The following is a 17,812-nucleotide window of genomic DNA, read 5'->3' as shown; positions in this document are numbered from 1 at the left end:
TGCTGCAAGAAATCTAGACAAAATGTGTGCAACAGAATCAATGTGTGCTCCTGGTGTGAACTATCAATAAAAACAGTAACACTGTGAGTGAGATGGTTTCATTGTGGATGACCACAGGCCTCAGACCACTCCTCTAGAATCGAAAACCATCTCCTCTGTTCTTTTAACATTCCCCACTAGCTGACATAGAAACTAAGCTTTTGTTATGTGTGCATCTTAATTCATCAGTTTATCCAGAACATGTGATTATGTTCACAATGTATTTCTCTATATTTTATAATTCTGTAGAATTAAATCATTCTCTTTTAAGGTTATTACAATATTTTCCCCCCGACATCATTGTCTCATAAACAACTGACAGCTGAACCCTGGCTGCAGGTGCACTCTCCCTGACTCCCCCGCTCCCCTGACACATCAGGGCACAGGTGTGAGACTCACGTCTCACTGAAGGACGAGTAGTGACAAGCACAACGTCTAAACAACTCCATCCCAGAGGATGGTAGCGATACTGTATGGAGACCATTACCATGCTACCCACATCAGGGGAAAGCTTGCCTAATAACAAGTGGGCTTTCAAGCAGAGTCTTTGCAAGCCACTGCATGCACTATGTAATTAATTTGGATCCCCTAGCATTTAATGTTTTGATAGTCACTCAAATGTTTCTCGAATGTGTTAATTAATGCATTGTTTGATAGGTCAAGTCCCATATGGCTGTCTGTTCCAGTTCTGAAAATGTAATTAAGCTAGGCAGGAAGGCCTCTAGGTCAGAGTGTGTTGGCTATTCAGGAAACTTTTTTCTTGTACCTACAACTTGTGGTGTTACAACACTGGTATGGCTACAGAAAGCTATCAAAAGAACAACATTATATTATCATTATCATCATCATCATTATTATATTTATTATTATTATCATTATTGTTAGCCTAGTAGTAGCAGACTTGTAGTGATGGAGGAGGAGTTGGTTAGTAGTGGGAGGCCTAGTCTACATTAGTGGTCTCACTGTGCAACAACTGACCTCAACACCTGTAATGTGAACTTCATGTCCTGATTTTTATTAATAATATTATTTTTGCACATATAGACTACCCATAGCCAACATAAAGTCTAGAAATAAAATCATGAAACATTTTCAAATAATCTGTGCACAGCCTTGCGGTTGACTTATGCAACAGGAAAAGTCCCTTGGGAAATGATGAAGGTGCCGCTACCTGTGAAAACAATTATCAGTGCAAGCTCTATTGTATCCGCAACAGGTAGGCTTTACTTCTCACTCACTGACATGGAGTTCAGGGGGTATGAGACTAAATGTAAGTTACTAGTTTATGCTATAGTAGTTATTTATTTTTGCACAACGGCTGACGCGCAGGCGAGTTGTAAATTGAAGGCCAAATTCAATTTAAATGGTTATAAAAGTGTGGAAAAGAAAACGGTGGTCATAGGCGGCATGTTTTCCGTTCACAACCACCTTGCTTCAACTGCTAGCAACACGACATCGGAACCTGTATCGACTGGATGCGAAGGGTAAGAATATCATGATCTTGCGTGACATTGGTTTGAGACTTTACATGGGCATAGATGTTTTGTTGTCATTTCACTGCTTTGTTAGTTAATCTTTATGAATCTCTTTATGGTTTATTCTTTGTAAAAATAGACTAATCTTGTTGCGTCTCATATCAATGTCCGTTAGGCCTACTCTATCTTGTCATCTTGTCTGCCTATTACGATAAAGAACCAAGTGGTCATGCCAGACCACCGCATCTGACGTAGAACCAATTAAATTGCGTCTCTCACTGACTAATCAAATGACAGCCACGATTTATGCACCACAATAACCAGCACCAATCTATTGATTTCACAGACTTTCACTTCAAGACTTTTCATTTACTTGAATGTATTTGGCGTCATCTGGTGGCTAAAATTATATTTTACACCCAACAAAAGACACTGCGCTATTACCATTGCCTCCAACAGATGGAATAATCAATATAATTAAATAGTATTTATGACTTTCTAAGAAAACTGAATAATGAATTAAACAACTGATAAAATGTTTTAATGTGGCACTTGGATTCCTGCATTTGTCATAGGCTAGATAATGTATATCCTTGGTCTATATTTTGATGAAATTATTAACCCCTCAGATTTAACTTCCGTGCCTTCCGCTGGACACAGACCATGCTGTTTGCCATTAAGGAAATAAATGCTAGTCCAGACCTCCTGCCAGAGACAGATCTGGGCTACGTCATCTATGACTCGTGCTTCACCATCTCCAAAGCAGTGGAGGGCACCCTGACCTACCTCACAGGGCAGGACGAGGCCGTGCCCAACTACCGCTGTGGCTCTGGACCCCCACTGGCTGCTCTAGTGGGGGCGGGCGGGTCTGACCTCTCCATCGCCACAGCTCGCATCCTAGGCCTCTACTACTTCCCTCAGGTGCAGAACATGACATGACCGCTCTTTCACAGAAGACATAATCACATCTGACATCATATTACTTTATGTATTAAGTAGGCCTGTGATTTTTACAATGCAATATCAAATATATCATATATACTTCTAACATAATAAATTCACTGAAATTCTAATGTATTATAGTCACATGATATAGGATTCCATAACATTTCGTCAGTTTTGTTTAAGATGCGTCAGCACACCCTATATTATCATTCTATATTTTTATCCCATTGTATATTTCATGATAATCATTTGCAGGTGAGTTATTCATCGTCCTGCTCTGTGCTGGAAAGTCAGTTCCAGTTCCCCACGTTCCTGCGCACCATCCCCAGTGATGTCCACCAGTCCTCAGCCATGGCCCAGGTGGTGCTGCACTTCGGCTGGACGTGGGTGGGCACCATAGCGTCTGATGACGACTATGGCAAGTACGGCATCAAGGAGTTCAAGGAGCAGGTGGAGGAGGCGGGCGTGTGCATCTCCTTCTCCGAGACACTGCCCAAGGTCAGCTCGTCCGAGGACATCCAACGGATCGTGCAGGCAGTGGTGAAGTCCACTGCCAAGATCGTCGTAGTCTTCTCCTCGGACGTGGACCTCAGCCCGCTGCTGGACGAGCTGCTCCAGCAGAATGTCACCAACCGCACGTGGATTGCCAGCGAGGCCTGGGTCACCTCGGCAGCCATCGCACGCCACCCGGGCATACAGCAGGTGCTGGGCGGCACGCTGGGCTTCGGCCTGCGCCACGCCGACATCCCCGGCCTGCAGGCCCACCTGCTGAACATCGACCCGTACGAGCACCCGCTCACCGAGGAGTTCTGGGAGACGGCGTTCAACTGCACACTGGACTACGGCCGTGCCCTGCGCAACGGCAAGGCCAGGGCTGTGCGGGCGGCCCTGGAGGCCGGCAACACCACGGCGACCCGGGCAGTGGCCAGGGTGGTGCCAGAGGGCCTGTGCTCAGGCCGTGAGTCTCTGCAGCATCTGAACAACACCTACACAGACGTATCCCAGCTGCGGCTTACCTACAGCGTCTACAAGGCCGTCTACACTGTAGCGCATGCCCTGCACAACCTAGAGCACTGTGAGCCAGGGAAAGGGCCCTTTGAGAACGGGACCTGCGCAGACATTGACAACTTTGAACCTTGGCAGGTGGGTGGCTGGGTATGCTGTTGGTAATGGGTTGCGCAGTAGAAACACATGCACTTCAGTCCACAGTCCCCCCCAAACCATGAATACAGGCACACTGAGACACATACGGATGATGTACATTCAGACATACTCATACACACTTAACATGGCCACAACAGCAAAGTCTTCATGTGGTTTGTTGTGCAACGGCATGTGTACCATTATGCTAACTATGCTCATTTTTTTCGCCCTGAAGTTGATGTACTACTTGAAAAACGTCCAATTCGTTGTACGGCACACGGGTGAGAGGTTTGAATTCAAAGACGGAGATGTGGATGGCCTGTATGACATCATCAACTGGCAGATGACTCCAGCGGGGGAGCTCTCTTACGTACAGGTCGGCTTCTACAACAGCACCGCTCCAGACAACTCCAGGATGACCATAAACAATGCCTCCATCATCTGGAACAATGACGTCCTAGAGGTCAGTGGGAACATAATGTCCGTCATTACCATTGTCCATAATGCCCACATTTAATTGGGTGGTGCCAGTAATGCCTATCATATGTCTGGTCAGATCACATGTGTAGCGCAGACTTGACCATGTAAACACTCATGAGTCTCATTAGGTCTATGGTGCCCTCTGCTGGTTGTTTCTAGGTACCACACTCTGTGTGCAGTGAGATATGCCAACCAGGCACCAGGAAAGGCATCAGGCAGGGGGAGCCCGTCTGCTGCTTTGACTGCATCCCTTGTGCAGATGGAGAAATCAGTAACACTACAGGTAACTGGGCAAACTCATCAGAGTGCAAAAAAGGATCAAAAATGTATAAGTGGTCTGGTCATGTAGTATGATCTTAGTAGTCGACATTATTATGTGCAAGTTGAGGATAGAATAGTTTTGGTTACTCGCAGAGCCAATATCTATTAATAGATTTTTAATAGATACTATATCTATTTGCTCATTATTTGCATGCATATAGTATGTCAGCTGTATCCTGTCTGTACTGCTGCTAACAGGACACAGGAGGACTTCACATGGTTAAGTCAAGTCAGTTTATAGAGCACATTTAACATAACAAAAGCTGATCCAAAACGCTTTACAAATGAAAACAAATGAATATAGTACAGTACAAAATGGCTAATATATGAATTGAACAAAGAGATCAAAATAGAAGAATTAAGCAAAAACACATCAGATAAATAAATCTTCATATGTATATGTGTGTGTGTGTGTGTATGTGTGTGAGTGTAGTCGAAGTCCTGTTCATGCTCTATGTATGTGCCACTTTGGGATTGTGTGCTGTATGAAGTCATACACCCAATGCAGTGCAGCAGCTGTGCCTGAGCACAAATGAACTTACACAAACACAGCCCACCCCGTATCATGTGACGCTCCCCTCGCCAGACACCATAACGACCATCAAATTACTGACCCGCACCTGACAGTCTATCCCCTTAAATGTTTTGTCTGGTCTCTTTTCTGGCCTCTCTCCATAGATTCTCGAGCATGTATCCAGTGCAGTGAGGACTACTGGTCCAATGCCAATCGTGACACCTGCGTGCCAAAGACCATTGAGTTCCTGGACTTTGGGGAGCCCCTGGGCATCACGCTGATTGCGATCTCTGCGTTCGGGGCGCTGGTGACCATCGTGGTGGCCGGCGTGTTCCTGGTGCACCTGCGCACGCCCATGGTGCAGGTGAACGACGCGCTGCTCAGCTTCTTCCTGCTCTTCTCGCTGGTGGTCACCTTCCTGTGCTCCATCGTCTTCCTCGGCGAGCCGCATCCCTGGTCGTGCATGACCAGCCAGGTGGCCCTGGCCCTGGGCTTCGCCCTCTGCCTCTCCTCCATCATGGGCAAGTCCGTCATCCTCATGCTCCGCGCCTGTGCCATCAAGCAAGTCCGGTCTGCCGCAAAGGCCGCCGCCAAAGCAGCAGCAGCCGCCACCGCTGCCGAGCAGAGCCCGGACGTCGTGCAGACCACGCCGGCTCCCCCTGCGCCCAAGACTGACGCGGACGCCCTCAAGCCGGCCCACCAGCGGGCGATGGTGGTGGTGTGCACCCTCGTCCAGGCGGTGGCCTGCACCGTGTGGCTGTGCCTGCTCCCCCCACACCCCACCAAGAACATGGCCTCGCAGAACATCAAGATCATCCTGGAGTGCGACCCAGGCAGCGTGGTCTTCATCAGCTGCATCTTCGCCTACGACATCCTGCTGGCGCTGCTGGCGTTCGGCTTCGCCTTCACTGCCCGCAAGCTGGAGGACCACTTCAGCGAGGCGAAGTCCATCACCTTCGGCATGCTGGTCTTCTTCATCGTCTGGATCTCCTTCGTGCCGGCCTACCTGAGCACGCGTGGCAAGTTCATGGTGGCCGTGCAGATCTTTGCCATCTTGGCCTCCAGCTTCGGCCTGCTGGCCTGCATCTTCTTGCCCAAGTGCTACGTGCTGCTGGTCAAGCCCGAGCAGAACACCCAGGAGCAAATGAGGCCGCGGGTCAAGGGCGCGGACGGCTCCAACACAGGCACCTCCGCCTCGCTCACCACCACCACCGTCTCCACTGTGAGCGTGGACGGCTGATGGCTGACCGGCACGTGCCTCACCCTCCTCTCTCAATGGGGCTGTGTTACGGCCTGTTCCGCACTTTAGCCATGTCATTGGGGGTCTGTCTAGATTTGGTACCACATTGGACACTGGTGGCATTTTGCTGAAACAAAGCTTAATCAATGGCTTCGTACTGTAACAGCCCAAAAGTCTCTGAAGCAAATGCCAACATTAGGAATAGAGATGCTCATTCAGTCCCTAAATATATAGCTTATAATGCATAAGAATACAATACCCTCCTCCCTCATCCTCAACTCATCAGCAGTTCACTTGGTTAGATAGCCCAGGAATACTTGGTTGCAATCAATTCCCAATTCAAATAATTTATTGATTCATTATTTATGTCAGTTCTATTGTGTTATTAATCAGTGAAGTGAATGAAATTTAATGACCAGATTCAATTAAATTGCTGGTACCGTGTACATAGTAATGTGACATGACTTCAACAGCTGTTACGTCAGAGTCAATATCTAGTTTTGAGTTACAATATGATGTACTTTCTCTCAGCTCACTGAATAAATTCTACTTTATAGTCAATTCTCTTCTGTGTTTTTATTTATCCAATGTTTACATCATTACACGATTATATAGTACCGGTAAAATGTTTTCCATTCTGTTTTTTAATCATTAATGGTACAGTTAATATTAGCGCCACTGTTGATCTCCAGGGTGGTGATATCTTAACCTTTGACCTCAACTCTCTGTGTTTACCCTTTTCTATTTTGGTGTCCTATCACCACTTCCACACACTTGTCAATAGTCACACCTCATCAATAATTATGGCTTGGCTGCACAAAAGACTATGCCCTATAGGCATCAGCCTAAATCTCAGATTCAGTACTTGGAAACATAAAGCCCATTTCTATTCCCCAGTCCCTTAGAGCTGCAGTGGTGACCATACATGCATTCCCTGGGAGGGCCCCGGTGTCAGCTGTCTGGCCCGGCTCCTTGTGGAGTGGCGGGTATGGAGTATGGAGAAGTTTACGTCGGAGTCTGGCGCCTCCTCAGAGGCCTTGTGGTGTGATGATATTGTTCTATAATTGGAAGTGTAACAACACACTTCCGTGAAGGATGGCCTGGCATGCCGGAGGAGGACCTTGTTGTGTGTGTGGCGTGCGTGAGTGTGTTTGTGTGTTTGTGTGTAAACAAGTTGAAGATCACCCTGCCAGTAGTGGGACTGAAGTACGTAAGCCGGAGAGAGAGAAGGCCAGTGAGGAGAGGAGCAGACAGGACGTGAAAGGTAATGGCTGAAAGCTGAGATGAGTGAATGTCGAAATGGTGGAGATCTCTGGAGTGCTTTGGGCCTCTTGGCTCAGCTGATCCAGGGGTCATGTTTACTCCAACCTGATAGGGAGTGATTTCAGGTGTGTGTGTGTGTGTGTGTTTGTGTATGTGTGTGTGTTTGTGTGTGTGTGTGTGTGTGTGTGTGTGTGTGTGTGTGTGTGTGTGTGTGTGTGTGTCTATCTGATTCGAAAGAATCTAGGTAGAAATGTCACTCAACAGACAGCAGAGTGCACTACAGTGGCAGTAAAAGTTGACAGCCGTGTTTCTTTGGGTCTGTGTGTGACATCTGTGGTGGCATGCACATAGGGCAGTGCTATAAATACAGGATGAGCCATGTGTCCAGTGCAGGGCTGTTGGCCATGGGGTCCAGCTCTCCTGGCTATTATCAATAGTGTGTGGTGCCCTAATGACATTTTATCCAATTGCTTTGGCAAATTTCAAATGTTGTTAAAACAGTTCTCTATAAGTTCTCAGTTTTCTCAAATCCTCTTTGTCCTCCATAATCTTTAAGTGTGCTATTGCAAGCTACTCATTTTGAATGAAGTGGAATAAAATTCAAATGATCAATTCATTTTGTTTCATTTCTTCATAAAAAAATATTTTTTTGTGTCTGTAGTTATATTAAACTAGTAACATAATGGCACATTTAATTGGAGGATGTCAGAATCCCTGGAGATATGACATGAATAATATTGCACCTTGATTGGCTAACATTTGGCCAACCTCATTGGTCAGGCATTGCCAGGCATTGCCTAGGCCAGGTGATGTTTGAAACATTTGTAGGGTGGAACATTCAAATAGGTGTCCGGGATATGAATCATATCCAGTGTGCAAGAAAATGGGTGAAAATAACACTAGACTGGCACTGCCAGCAAATATCAGTGAGAGGCAATCTTTGAGATGTAATCATGCAAGCCATATTTCAGTGTTATATCACAGAAAAGGTCTATTAGTGAAAATGATGTAACACATCATGGTCACAGATTAATTGGAGTTTTGAAGTGTATTGCAGCATTTTAAATGTTAAATTACTTGCATAGTTGTTATGTACTGTCTATAGTGTCTTGGCAATGCAAATGAAATGTGAACGTAATTTAAATGGAACCTATATAAATTGTGCCAATACAGTATATGGAAAATTTGAGTTTTCTTCAGATTAGAAAATATTTGCCCATGTTTCTGCAGTAAATAACAATTGACATTATTTTAAAGATAATTGATTGTTTTGCAGTTTTATTTCTGACTTTAAGCATGTCATGTCAATGGTGTCGGCATCTTTGATATTTTTACGACAGAAATATAAAGATATATACTGTATTTTCTTTTTTTCAAAAGAGTTGTGACAGAGTGTGTTGTGTTTTAATGACAAAAACACAGGGGAGATTTATTTGCATCCACAGTTTAGTACTTCACTCAATGCCTTTGCATTTCAGACTTCCTAGGATCCTGAGGTCTTGAAGTTTCCATGGATATACTAATTCATGTAGGCTACATTATTAATTCCAATTAATTGAACTATATAGCTGTTTGTACCTCCTAACAAGTTAATTGTTGATTAAATTTTTAAGTTTCTGAGCTTGACAGGAACTTGACAGGGATAGAGACATTTATGCCAAGTTTTATACTCTGAAAGACTGCAGATTACATGCAAACAAATCAGTGCAAATGATTTGTGTTCTAGTCCTAAAACGATGTTTTCTATTTCAGAGCTTAATCTGTACATCCTAACTGATGCCTAATGCAATGGCGCATGGTGTGGCAAGTTATGGCGACCGACATCCCAGACATACCAAGATGCTGTACAGGTGGGACCACACTGATGATCCTTATTATCACCATGCTTGTAAGCTGTTGTTACAGGAACTCAGACTGTCTACATATACGTTTAAGTCTAATCACAGGCTACTGTCTGATGGCAGACTGTTTTTGTTTGTATGAGTGGCCATAGAGATCGCAGAAGGGCTTTGTAAGTGGATACCCGTCTGTTTCTAGCTGCGGTTAACAGTCCTGTGAAGTCACCTGTCAGAACATGTGTATGCATATGTATAGGCTATATGTGTGTGCATGTATGACACATTGACTTTCATGAATATTGCACAGCAAAGGAAATGGAACTGCTCTCAGTGTTATACTGTTATTCTATTGGAGAGATATTTTGAAAGATATTGGAGAGATATTCTATTGAAAGATATTGGCCATATACCAGATTGTTTGAGTAAAGGCTTTAGGAAAGAAACACTGCCCTAACATATGTACATGCTGTAGAAGTTACTGGGTAACTGACATGTGGTGCTGAAACTCATTATCTAAAGTTACTGATAAATGATCATGTTTTGGTGGATTCTGATCTTCCTTTTTGGAGTGCTATTTCTTGTCCCCTGTATTGACATGAGGCCATAAGAGGTGACACAATATGTCTGTCCACTTCCATCAGTAGAAATGAGAAAGTAGACTTGTTTATGTGGACCACCGGGTCACTTAGTCGCTGTTTGGTCCGTGTGCTTTAAAGACAACACTCCAGTTAACAATAGCGTGAGTAATGGTAGTTGTCTGTTTGGGAACAGGATACTACGGGCTGAGTCACCCAGGGGACTCATGTTAACAAGGAGCGGTTCTCATGCCCATGGAGGAAATCTCATCCACGCACAGTTCCTCCCTCAGTAGTAGAATGTCACACTGTAAAAGGACACCTTGTCTGTTTGAAGGCTTATATTCATTCTTACTGTAATCATTAGTTTCTGACAGTCTTCAGTCTTCAGTCACACACACACACACACATACACACACACACACACACACACACACAAGACAAACACACATTGTGGTGATTTATGATATTGTTTAAAGCCTGCATGTGGACTGCACATAAGAAAAATATGTTCTCCTTATCGTGCTGCATGTTATTAAAAAACTACCAAACAACTTTTACTCAGTATTTGTGCCAAGAAATTGTATGATGGATCATGGGTTTTTTCAGGGAAGCAGGACAAAAAAAATCCTTCTCTGTGTGAATCTGTTTAATTCCCTATAGTTATAGTTTTCTCTGTCTACTGTGACTGTACATATGGTATTTTAGTCTGACTTTTTTCATCATGTTCTAGTTTTGTCACATGTTGCATATGGTCTATATGATGAGATGGCTATGTTGCATATGATGAGATGACTATGTTGTGTATATGGTCTATATGATTCTATTGAAGCTTGTCTCTTCCCAACATCTATCTGCCACAATGCACACAGGGAAAAGTGTGTTTTGTTGCTGTTGCTGAATGTTGCTGTTGTGAAATTTTTGTTCTCAATACTCAATATGCAATATGTCCTGCTGCCTGTTTCCTGTACATATTGTATTGTAATTACAGATATTACTGGAGGCATTTCAAATGTTAACGAGAATCAATCAATAATTGAACTTGAGTAATTTATACAGCTATAATTCAGCATTTAGCACTTCAGTATTTGGCAGTTATGTTGTTACAAATTGAATTTGCTTTAACTTGCTTTAACTTGCTGATATAATTGCCTCAAGGACCATTTAATATATTCAGAGCAGTGCACAACTGGGTTGAACTGGGTGGCCTTTGGTGATTGACAGGCGAAGAGGTTATAGGGACATTAATGCCGAGTAGTGATATCCTGAAAGGGTTTTCCATCACCCCCTACAAACGGCAACAGTGTCTGTCTGCTCAGTGTGTCCTCTGACTGACTCCGTACCAGTCACGCACACCTCAGCTATCTTATGCCTAACATGGCACGCAACTATGGGCCAGATGAAGGTCAGGTCCGCTCTGTAGCCGTTCTCTTGGTCAGTATGCATGTGTGCAGCAGTCCCAGAGCCCCTTGTCCTTTGTAGTCTGTGGATTATGTGACTCATTTGGGTTGTGGTGACCCAACGTTTTGAGACTAGAATGACAGGAGTTGTGGTTGTGTGTCATCAGATAGTCATTACCGAGAATCTCAACTCAATAATTCAACATAGTTCCTGTTCCAGCATTCTGGAAGCTGGCGTTTTAAAGGGGATTTTGGACCGATAATTTACATAGTGATTTAACCAAAGGTTTCCAAGTATTCAACACTTATGTCACTTTCCGAGTCATCAGAGAGAAGGTGCATCCACAGGTGATCACAGAAGCAGACCAATGTCTATGTCTGATTCTGTGGTATTAATTAATTTAGGACAAAGCACCGTTTCTGACTGTCACATAATCTCCCTCTCTTTTGTTCTTTTTTACTTTCATGCCCAACCCCTAACCCAACCCCTAACCCAACCCCTAACCCAGCGGTTCCCAGACTTTTTTTCCCGCAGACCACCTTCTACATCCTGAATTGCCTCACGTACCTGCCCCCCATTCCATCGTTACCTGTCTCCTGCTCTGTTTCTCTCGCTTCTCCTCTTCGATCGCTTTAATTAGGCCTTTTGGACAGTGTCCCTGTTTTTAGCCAGTTTTCCATGTTTACGCAGCCTTCTACCTAGCCTATACTTCCACGAAACTAACATGCCAGATATTCTGGCTGCCCGCAGGAAATCACGTGCATTGTAGGTAGCTTATTTTTTAATGAAAACATAGCCTACTATAGAGTTTACAAATGATTTCTTTTAATTTCACGTTTCTATATCATTATAACCCGATTCGAAATTATTTATTATTTATGAATTAATTAGATTATTAATTGATTAATAATTTTTAACACCTTTCCGACATTGCCCACCTTTCCTCCCCTAACCCATCCCCTAACCCAACCTGCCCCTCCCTCTATCTCTCGTACATCTCCAGGGACTTTCTCATTAGTATGATTCTAACGATGCAGTTAATTCTCATCTTGTTCCTCTGTGGCGGATTTTGGCATTGCTCCTTGCAGGAGACAGGCCTGTTTGAACTTGGCCAAACTTGTCAGGACTCTGTCAAATTCATTTACACTTTGGCTGAGATTAGCATTGATTTGCATACAAACCAGCGGACAGTAATGATGGAAAGAATGTATCAAGGAGTCCTTTTTCGTAACCTTCAAAATGAAGGAGGTGTGTGTGTGCGGGCGTGCGTGTGTGTGTGTGTGTGTGTGTGTGTGTGTGTGTGTGTGTGTGTGAAAACTGTTTTGCAAGGTTCTCTGTTGTGCACTCAAGTGAGAAATAAGTACTCCAGTGCTTCAGGACAGAGCATCAGCAAGGAAAGTTTAGGCCAAAGAAGTTCATGTTCTGGTAATGAACTGGGCACTGGTTCACTCCTCTGCCTAACAAGAGTACGTAGTTGAGAAGGGAGGGAGACAACAGCAAGGTCATTGGCAGAGCATCAATCACACATTAACATAATTATTCCCAAAGAGGCACTAAAAGGTGTGAATAATGTGATCAGTTAAATTTGGCTTATAAGCTGCAGATCCTTAATGATGTCCAGACATTCTGACCTTCTTCTCTAGTGTTCTAAGGACCACAGTAGTGACCGCTATAAAGACACTGACTCATTCAAGTATTTACTTTGTTATTGAAGACAAAAAATAGACAAGAGGTATTCATATAATTAAGTATTAGATGAATGTATATGCAAATGGATATTTAAATCTCAATATTTTACTTTAATAGATAGATAGTTTTATCACACATGGTTTTGTATGCGTATGTAAAGTCTGTGTGTGTGCATGTGTGTGTGCACAACACTCTGTAAGTGGTGTTATTAAAAGCTCAGAGTGTTAAGGAGCTTGGGGTATTCCTTTCACAATAAAACCTTGTAGGTCTAATGACATATGAAATAGCACTCCACAGTCCTGCTAATACACGGCCAAGTATAACTAAGCTGACCACACATACCTGTAGGCTCTTGTTCAAAATTCCGTTCTCGTATTTAGAATAAAATGGTTTGTCTTCTTTATTCTTTGTGTGCCTGCATCTCTGTATGTTCTGCTCCTGGCCCATGAGTGGTTCTGGTCTCTGTGTGAGAGGCTTATGGATTTGTGGGGAACACCTGCAGCCACCTCCCAGGGTGAGCTAATCCCCGAGTCAGTGAGCCCTGTGGGGCGTCTGCCTCTGAAAGCAGGAGGGAACCGACAGCAGCCAGCAGGCTGCAACCCATCTTGGCCCTGCCCAGTCCCACTCCAGCCCAGCAGATAGGCAGAGGAGCCCTGGAGGATCTGGTTTCAGCCCGTGGACAAGGGGAGGTTATAAGAGAGCTACGGAGTGGAGGATACAGAGAAGAAGAGCAGGAAGTAGAGAGGAAAATAAAGAGGAGTTGATATTAGGAGACTGTTACAAGGCAGGTGACAGTGTATTCACCTAAAAGCATAAAACAGAGAGATTGACCATGATGCTTGTTTGAGGAGGTGGAGGACATCTTGGGTCGACCATGCTGGCAGCTCGCAGCAGCGGCGCGGCCGGAGGTGGACCGGACCCCGCCGCCCGGCTCCGGAAGCACTCGGTGGCCTCCATCAGCGGGCTGCGCGCCCACCGCAACTCGCAAGACTCAAACCGCGTGCACACCCTCCACCAGCAGGCGGCGCTCCAGCGTGCCCGCAAGGCCGCCCTGGTCAGGGAGATCGAGACCAACTGGTACCTGAAGCTGTGTGGGCTGTCCAGGGAGGACACGGTGGCGTACCAGACCGGCATGGCCTACAGGTGAGAGCACAGGCGAGGACAGGAGGAGGATGGACAAGAGGATGTGGAATAAAATGACACAGTGTGGGTTTACGCAGAATAACTGGCATAACACAATATCTATGATTATGTTGGTGCATGAGATGTGAAATAGTCATCTCTGTCTTGTTATGCAATGCCAGTACAGCTTGCACACATCCCTCTGAGGTGATGTTGTCTGGAGAGTTAAGAGGAGTTATGCTGGCAGAGAGTTTTGTACTTGTTTCAGATGTGTGGTCTGGACTGTTACCAAAAGCTGGTACAAAGAAACACATTATAACACATTTGTTTCTGTCTGATATTATGCCTTGATGATTGATGCTACATTCATCACAAAGGTCATCAACCTGACCAAAGACAGTCTTCATAATTGATGTCTGAGCATCAAAACCATGGCATGCATTCATGCGTGAGATGGGGAAGAGAAAAAGATATCGGGTGTGTTCGAAACGGGTAAAGTTGCTGCCTTTTAAGATATCTGGAGCAAGGCAGCAAGTGCGGTTTGAAACCGAAAAAACAAATTCTGCTGCCTTCTAAAATTTCTTAGAATTCCCAAATAACAGTCATTTTTGGAGGCAGCATCGATGCACACTTCATGCTCCCTCCTACCCATAATCCCTTGCGGCAACGTCTGAAACAGCTGTGAAAGGTAAACAAACATGGCGGATGACATCGGTAATGGCTGCTGAATCTGTTTAAAATGTCATTTGTGTGACCTTATTTTGCTTAGATTTGTAGATTTGAGATGAGAAATAAACAATTTACTATCTGATTATGCCATTGTTGTAACCATTAATAGTGTCTGGTCTGATATATCTGCCGGCCGTAAAACTAATTTATACCGTTAGCCTGCTAGCTTACGTAAGCTTTAGTTTAATGTCAGGCCTTTGCTAACGTCATACCGTAGTGTTAACCAAAGATTGTAGAGTACTACGCTCATTTTTAAAAGATGCATTTAATCCAAAGTCATGTCTAGTGAGACAGCTCTCTATGTAGGGAGAGAGGCAGTAGGCAGCTGTCTTCCGTTTCAAACAGACCCATCATCTTGCAGTTTACATTGCAAAAGGTCTCAAACAGTTGTTTGATGGTATTTTACAATTAACATGTCTTTGTTTCCTTAGTTGTTTTTTTCTGTTTGTCTTGGGTAAATATAACTTCTCATTGGACACTGTGATGCTGCTAACTTCTCCTATTAGTATCCAGTTGCATGGCATCTGTCGAACTCCATAAGGGTGTGTTTTGACATTTCCCATCTCCCTGGTGACAAAAACAAATGGAGGCAGATTGAGCGGGCCAACTGCCAAGTCAAGCTCCATTAGAGCAGTTCATTTAGTGGTGTTGAATGTCTTCACCTTAGAGAGGAAAATCTGTTCACCATTTCTTCCTTCTTTTTGTTCTCTTGGTGAGCGTTTGTCTTTTCCTCTGTACACTTGAATAAAGGGATTAGATGTGTGATGCTGAACTCCAGGCCCCAGAGCACTCTTTATGCTCACACCTCACACCAACTCACTTCCTACCTGCGCTGCCACAGCCTCTGCAGTCCACATGATTTGCTTTCACACCCACACTCCTTCACCTTTTCCAACCATCAAAGGGGCTACTTTTGAGCTTTGCTGTGATTTTTTCCAGTAGAGCTGCCTAACTCCTTCGCTTTCTTGCAGCTTTTTCTCTGGTCTGTCACACTGTATTCTTAAAAGGACGCTGTGAATCTTTTTTTATATATATCTTCCTGTGGTCTTCTCACATTTGTGCAAACACAATGGGTCTGGAGGACTTGCATATTTATCTTTCAATTTATCTTCATAAGTCACATTCATCCATAATGGCAGAATGTAGTTTATGAACTGGACTTTAAAGTTGGAAAGAATCCTTTCAGTTGACTGATCCCCTTATCTTTAGAACACAGTGCCAGCAGCTCTCTGGTATCAGTCCCTCAACCATCTTCCTCTCTCTTTCTCTTCCTCTTCTTCTCTCTCTCTCTCTCTCTCTCTCTTCTCCGTGTTGTCTCTGCAGATTTCTCCTCCTCAGCCTCGCCTCACTGCACTTGACTGCCTTTGCATTGTAAGCCCTTTTTTCCTCTCAGTAATGCTTGAAAAAACAGAAAGGGAGGATGGCCGATAAGGCTAATTGAGGTTTAGAGGCAGGTAATGCTGCAGTGCAGGGACATTAACTGAAAAATTCAGCAGGCTGTTCTCCTCTCCTCGGAGAAGGCTGCCAAACTCAAGAGAAGAGGTGATATGGTTACACACACACACGTCAAAGATCATCCGTCCCCTTCTGTGTGATGCAGAAGGACATACAAGCCTCTGATTGGTGGAATATTACACACATTCCATCAGGAGGCTTCTGTCTGATTGTCACCCTTTGTCATCCATTCGGTATCGTATCTGAGAGGAGTGAAATGAAAACATAAAAGCTGTTTGGATTCATGATGTTCCATCCAAGACTGTACTTAACATTTATTAGACATTCTGTAGAATTAGGACTCTGGACAGTAACGTTAATACAATGAAGATATGATCATTCAATTGTCTTCAATTATCTCATATTTGTTTTGTAATGTTTCAATCTAAGTTCACATGCTACAAATTTGCTACATATTCATTCAGATATAGTGTGATCCCAGATATGATGTCTGGAGCCCAGTCAGGCTGTGAAAAAAAAAACATTCAATGATGACCTGAAAAATGGGCTGCTACATTTTTGTCAAGGAGGAGGCTTGAGAAGGCATTGTGATCATTAAAGTACGCAGCTTTAAGCTCCGGAAAAGGACAAATGGTGTCAACATGACAGTGCTAAATCTCCCCACACAGACTATCAATCTAACAAATCAAGAAGATAACACAGTTTGTGAGAAGTTCTGACATAAGCTTATTGCTCTTCACCTCTTATGCATTGCCTCATTTGATCACAAGTAAAACAGATCAGTGACGTCCTGTAGGGCAATGGCCAAATAGGCCAACATCAGTTAGCGCTCTTAAAATAACAACTCCCTGGGGACTCAAACTCAGTTCTATCTTACACAGATCAGAAGAAGAAGGTTCGAGTTTGATACAAAGTGGAGGAGGTGATCCCTTTCTTCTCCTTCCAGAGGCAGGGGGAGTCATCGATGCGTGTTCCCCCCCAGAGCTGTTCTCATGGACCACACAATTCCCACAACCTCCACCCACTTGTATTCCCAGCTATGACTTAAGCGCTGGAACTTGCCGTGGTATGTGGTGGATGTATTCAAATGGGAGAGCACATAGAACCCAACAGGACAGGGAACGGCCCTTCTAGGAAAAGATGCCTTATATAACAATTTCCATATTAACATCAAATTATAAGAACAAGGGAAATTAAGTGAACACAACAGCAGAGGAAATAACTTCTGAATGTGCTACTGCAATAAAAGAGATGTGATTTCAGCTTAGACTTCTGCCATTGTCCATTGGCCAGCGATCATAGAGCACACACCAGTGCTAAAATTGCATTTGTATGTGCAAGCCCCTGTACTCCCCCTGTACTCATGGGGATTCCCTTTAATTGTAGTCGTAAATGTTTGTGGATATTTTGTGCCCTGTTGATTGGCTGGAAATAACCCCCAGGACAGAGTGATTACGCAACACTTCTGACCTCATGGTTGATGGTATGGATCTGGTTGACACCAGGGGCAATTGCACATACTGTAGACCACACATTCTCATTTGTGTGTGTGTGTGTATTTGTGTGTGTGTGTGTGTGTGTGT

The 17,812-nt window shown here is 44.1% G+C and overlaps 2 protein-coding genes across 3 annotated transcripts in view; both read left to right on the top strand.

Annotated features, from left to right (window-relative positions):
* The first annotated feature begins 1,281 nt into the window (after window positions 1-1,281).
* LOC125308473 (vomeronasal type-2 receptor 1) lies at window positions 1,282-6,656 on the top strand. The gene is made up of 6 exons (XM_048265016.1): window positions 1,282-1,523; window positions 2,144-2,435; window positions 2,715-3,602; window positions 3,838-4,065; window positions 4,242-4,365; window positions 5,082-6,656. The coding sequence occupies exons 1-6, from the start codon at window positions 1,282-1,284 to the stop codon at window positions 6,155-6,157; spliced, it is 2,850 nt and encodes a 949-aa protein (XP_048120973.1). The 3' UTR covers window positions 6,158-6,656.
* Window positions 6,657-7,257: 601 nt separating this feature from the next.
* The window catches only part of kcnab1a (potassium voltage-gated channel subfamily A regulatory beta subunit 1a), a 76,643-nt gene continuing 66,088 nt past the window's right edge, over window positions 7,258-17,812 (top strand). The window contains exons 1-3 of one of the 2 annotated variants that reach the window (XM_048264567.1): window positions 7,258-7,421; window positions 8,899-8,948; window positions 9,173-9,270. In XM_048264567.1, coding sequence (XP_048120524.1) covers window positions 9,197-9,270 — 74 coding nt within the window. In that variant the 5' untranslated portion in view covers window positions 7,258-7,421; window positions 8,899-8,948; window positions 9,173-9,196. Of the gene's footprint in view, window positions 7,422-8,898; window positions 8,949-9,172; window positions 9,271-13,612; window positions 14,067-17,812 lie in introns of those variants that run through there. The other variant, XM_048264563.1, reaches the window with a different exon arrangement.

Source organism: Alosa alosa, chromosome 15 (assembly GCF_017589495.1).
Source record: "Alosa alosa isolate M-15738 ecotype Scorff River chromosome 15, AALO_Geno_1.1, whole genome shotgun sequence".
NCBI classification, from domain to species: Eukaryota; Metazoa; Chordata; class Actinopteri; order Clupeiformes; family Clupeidae; genus Alosa; species Alosa alosa.
This window is presented reverse-complemented; position numbering and strand designations above follow the sequence as displayed.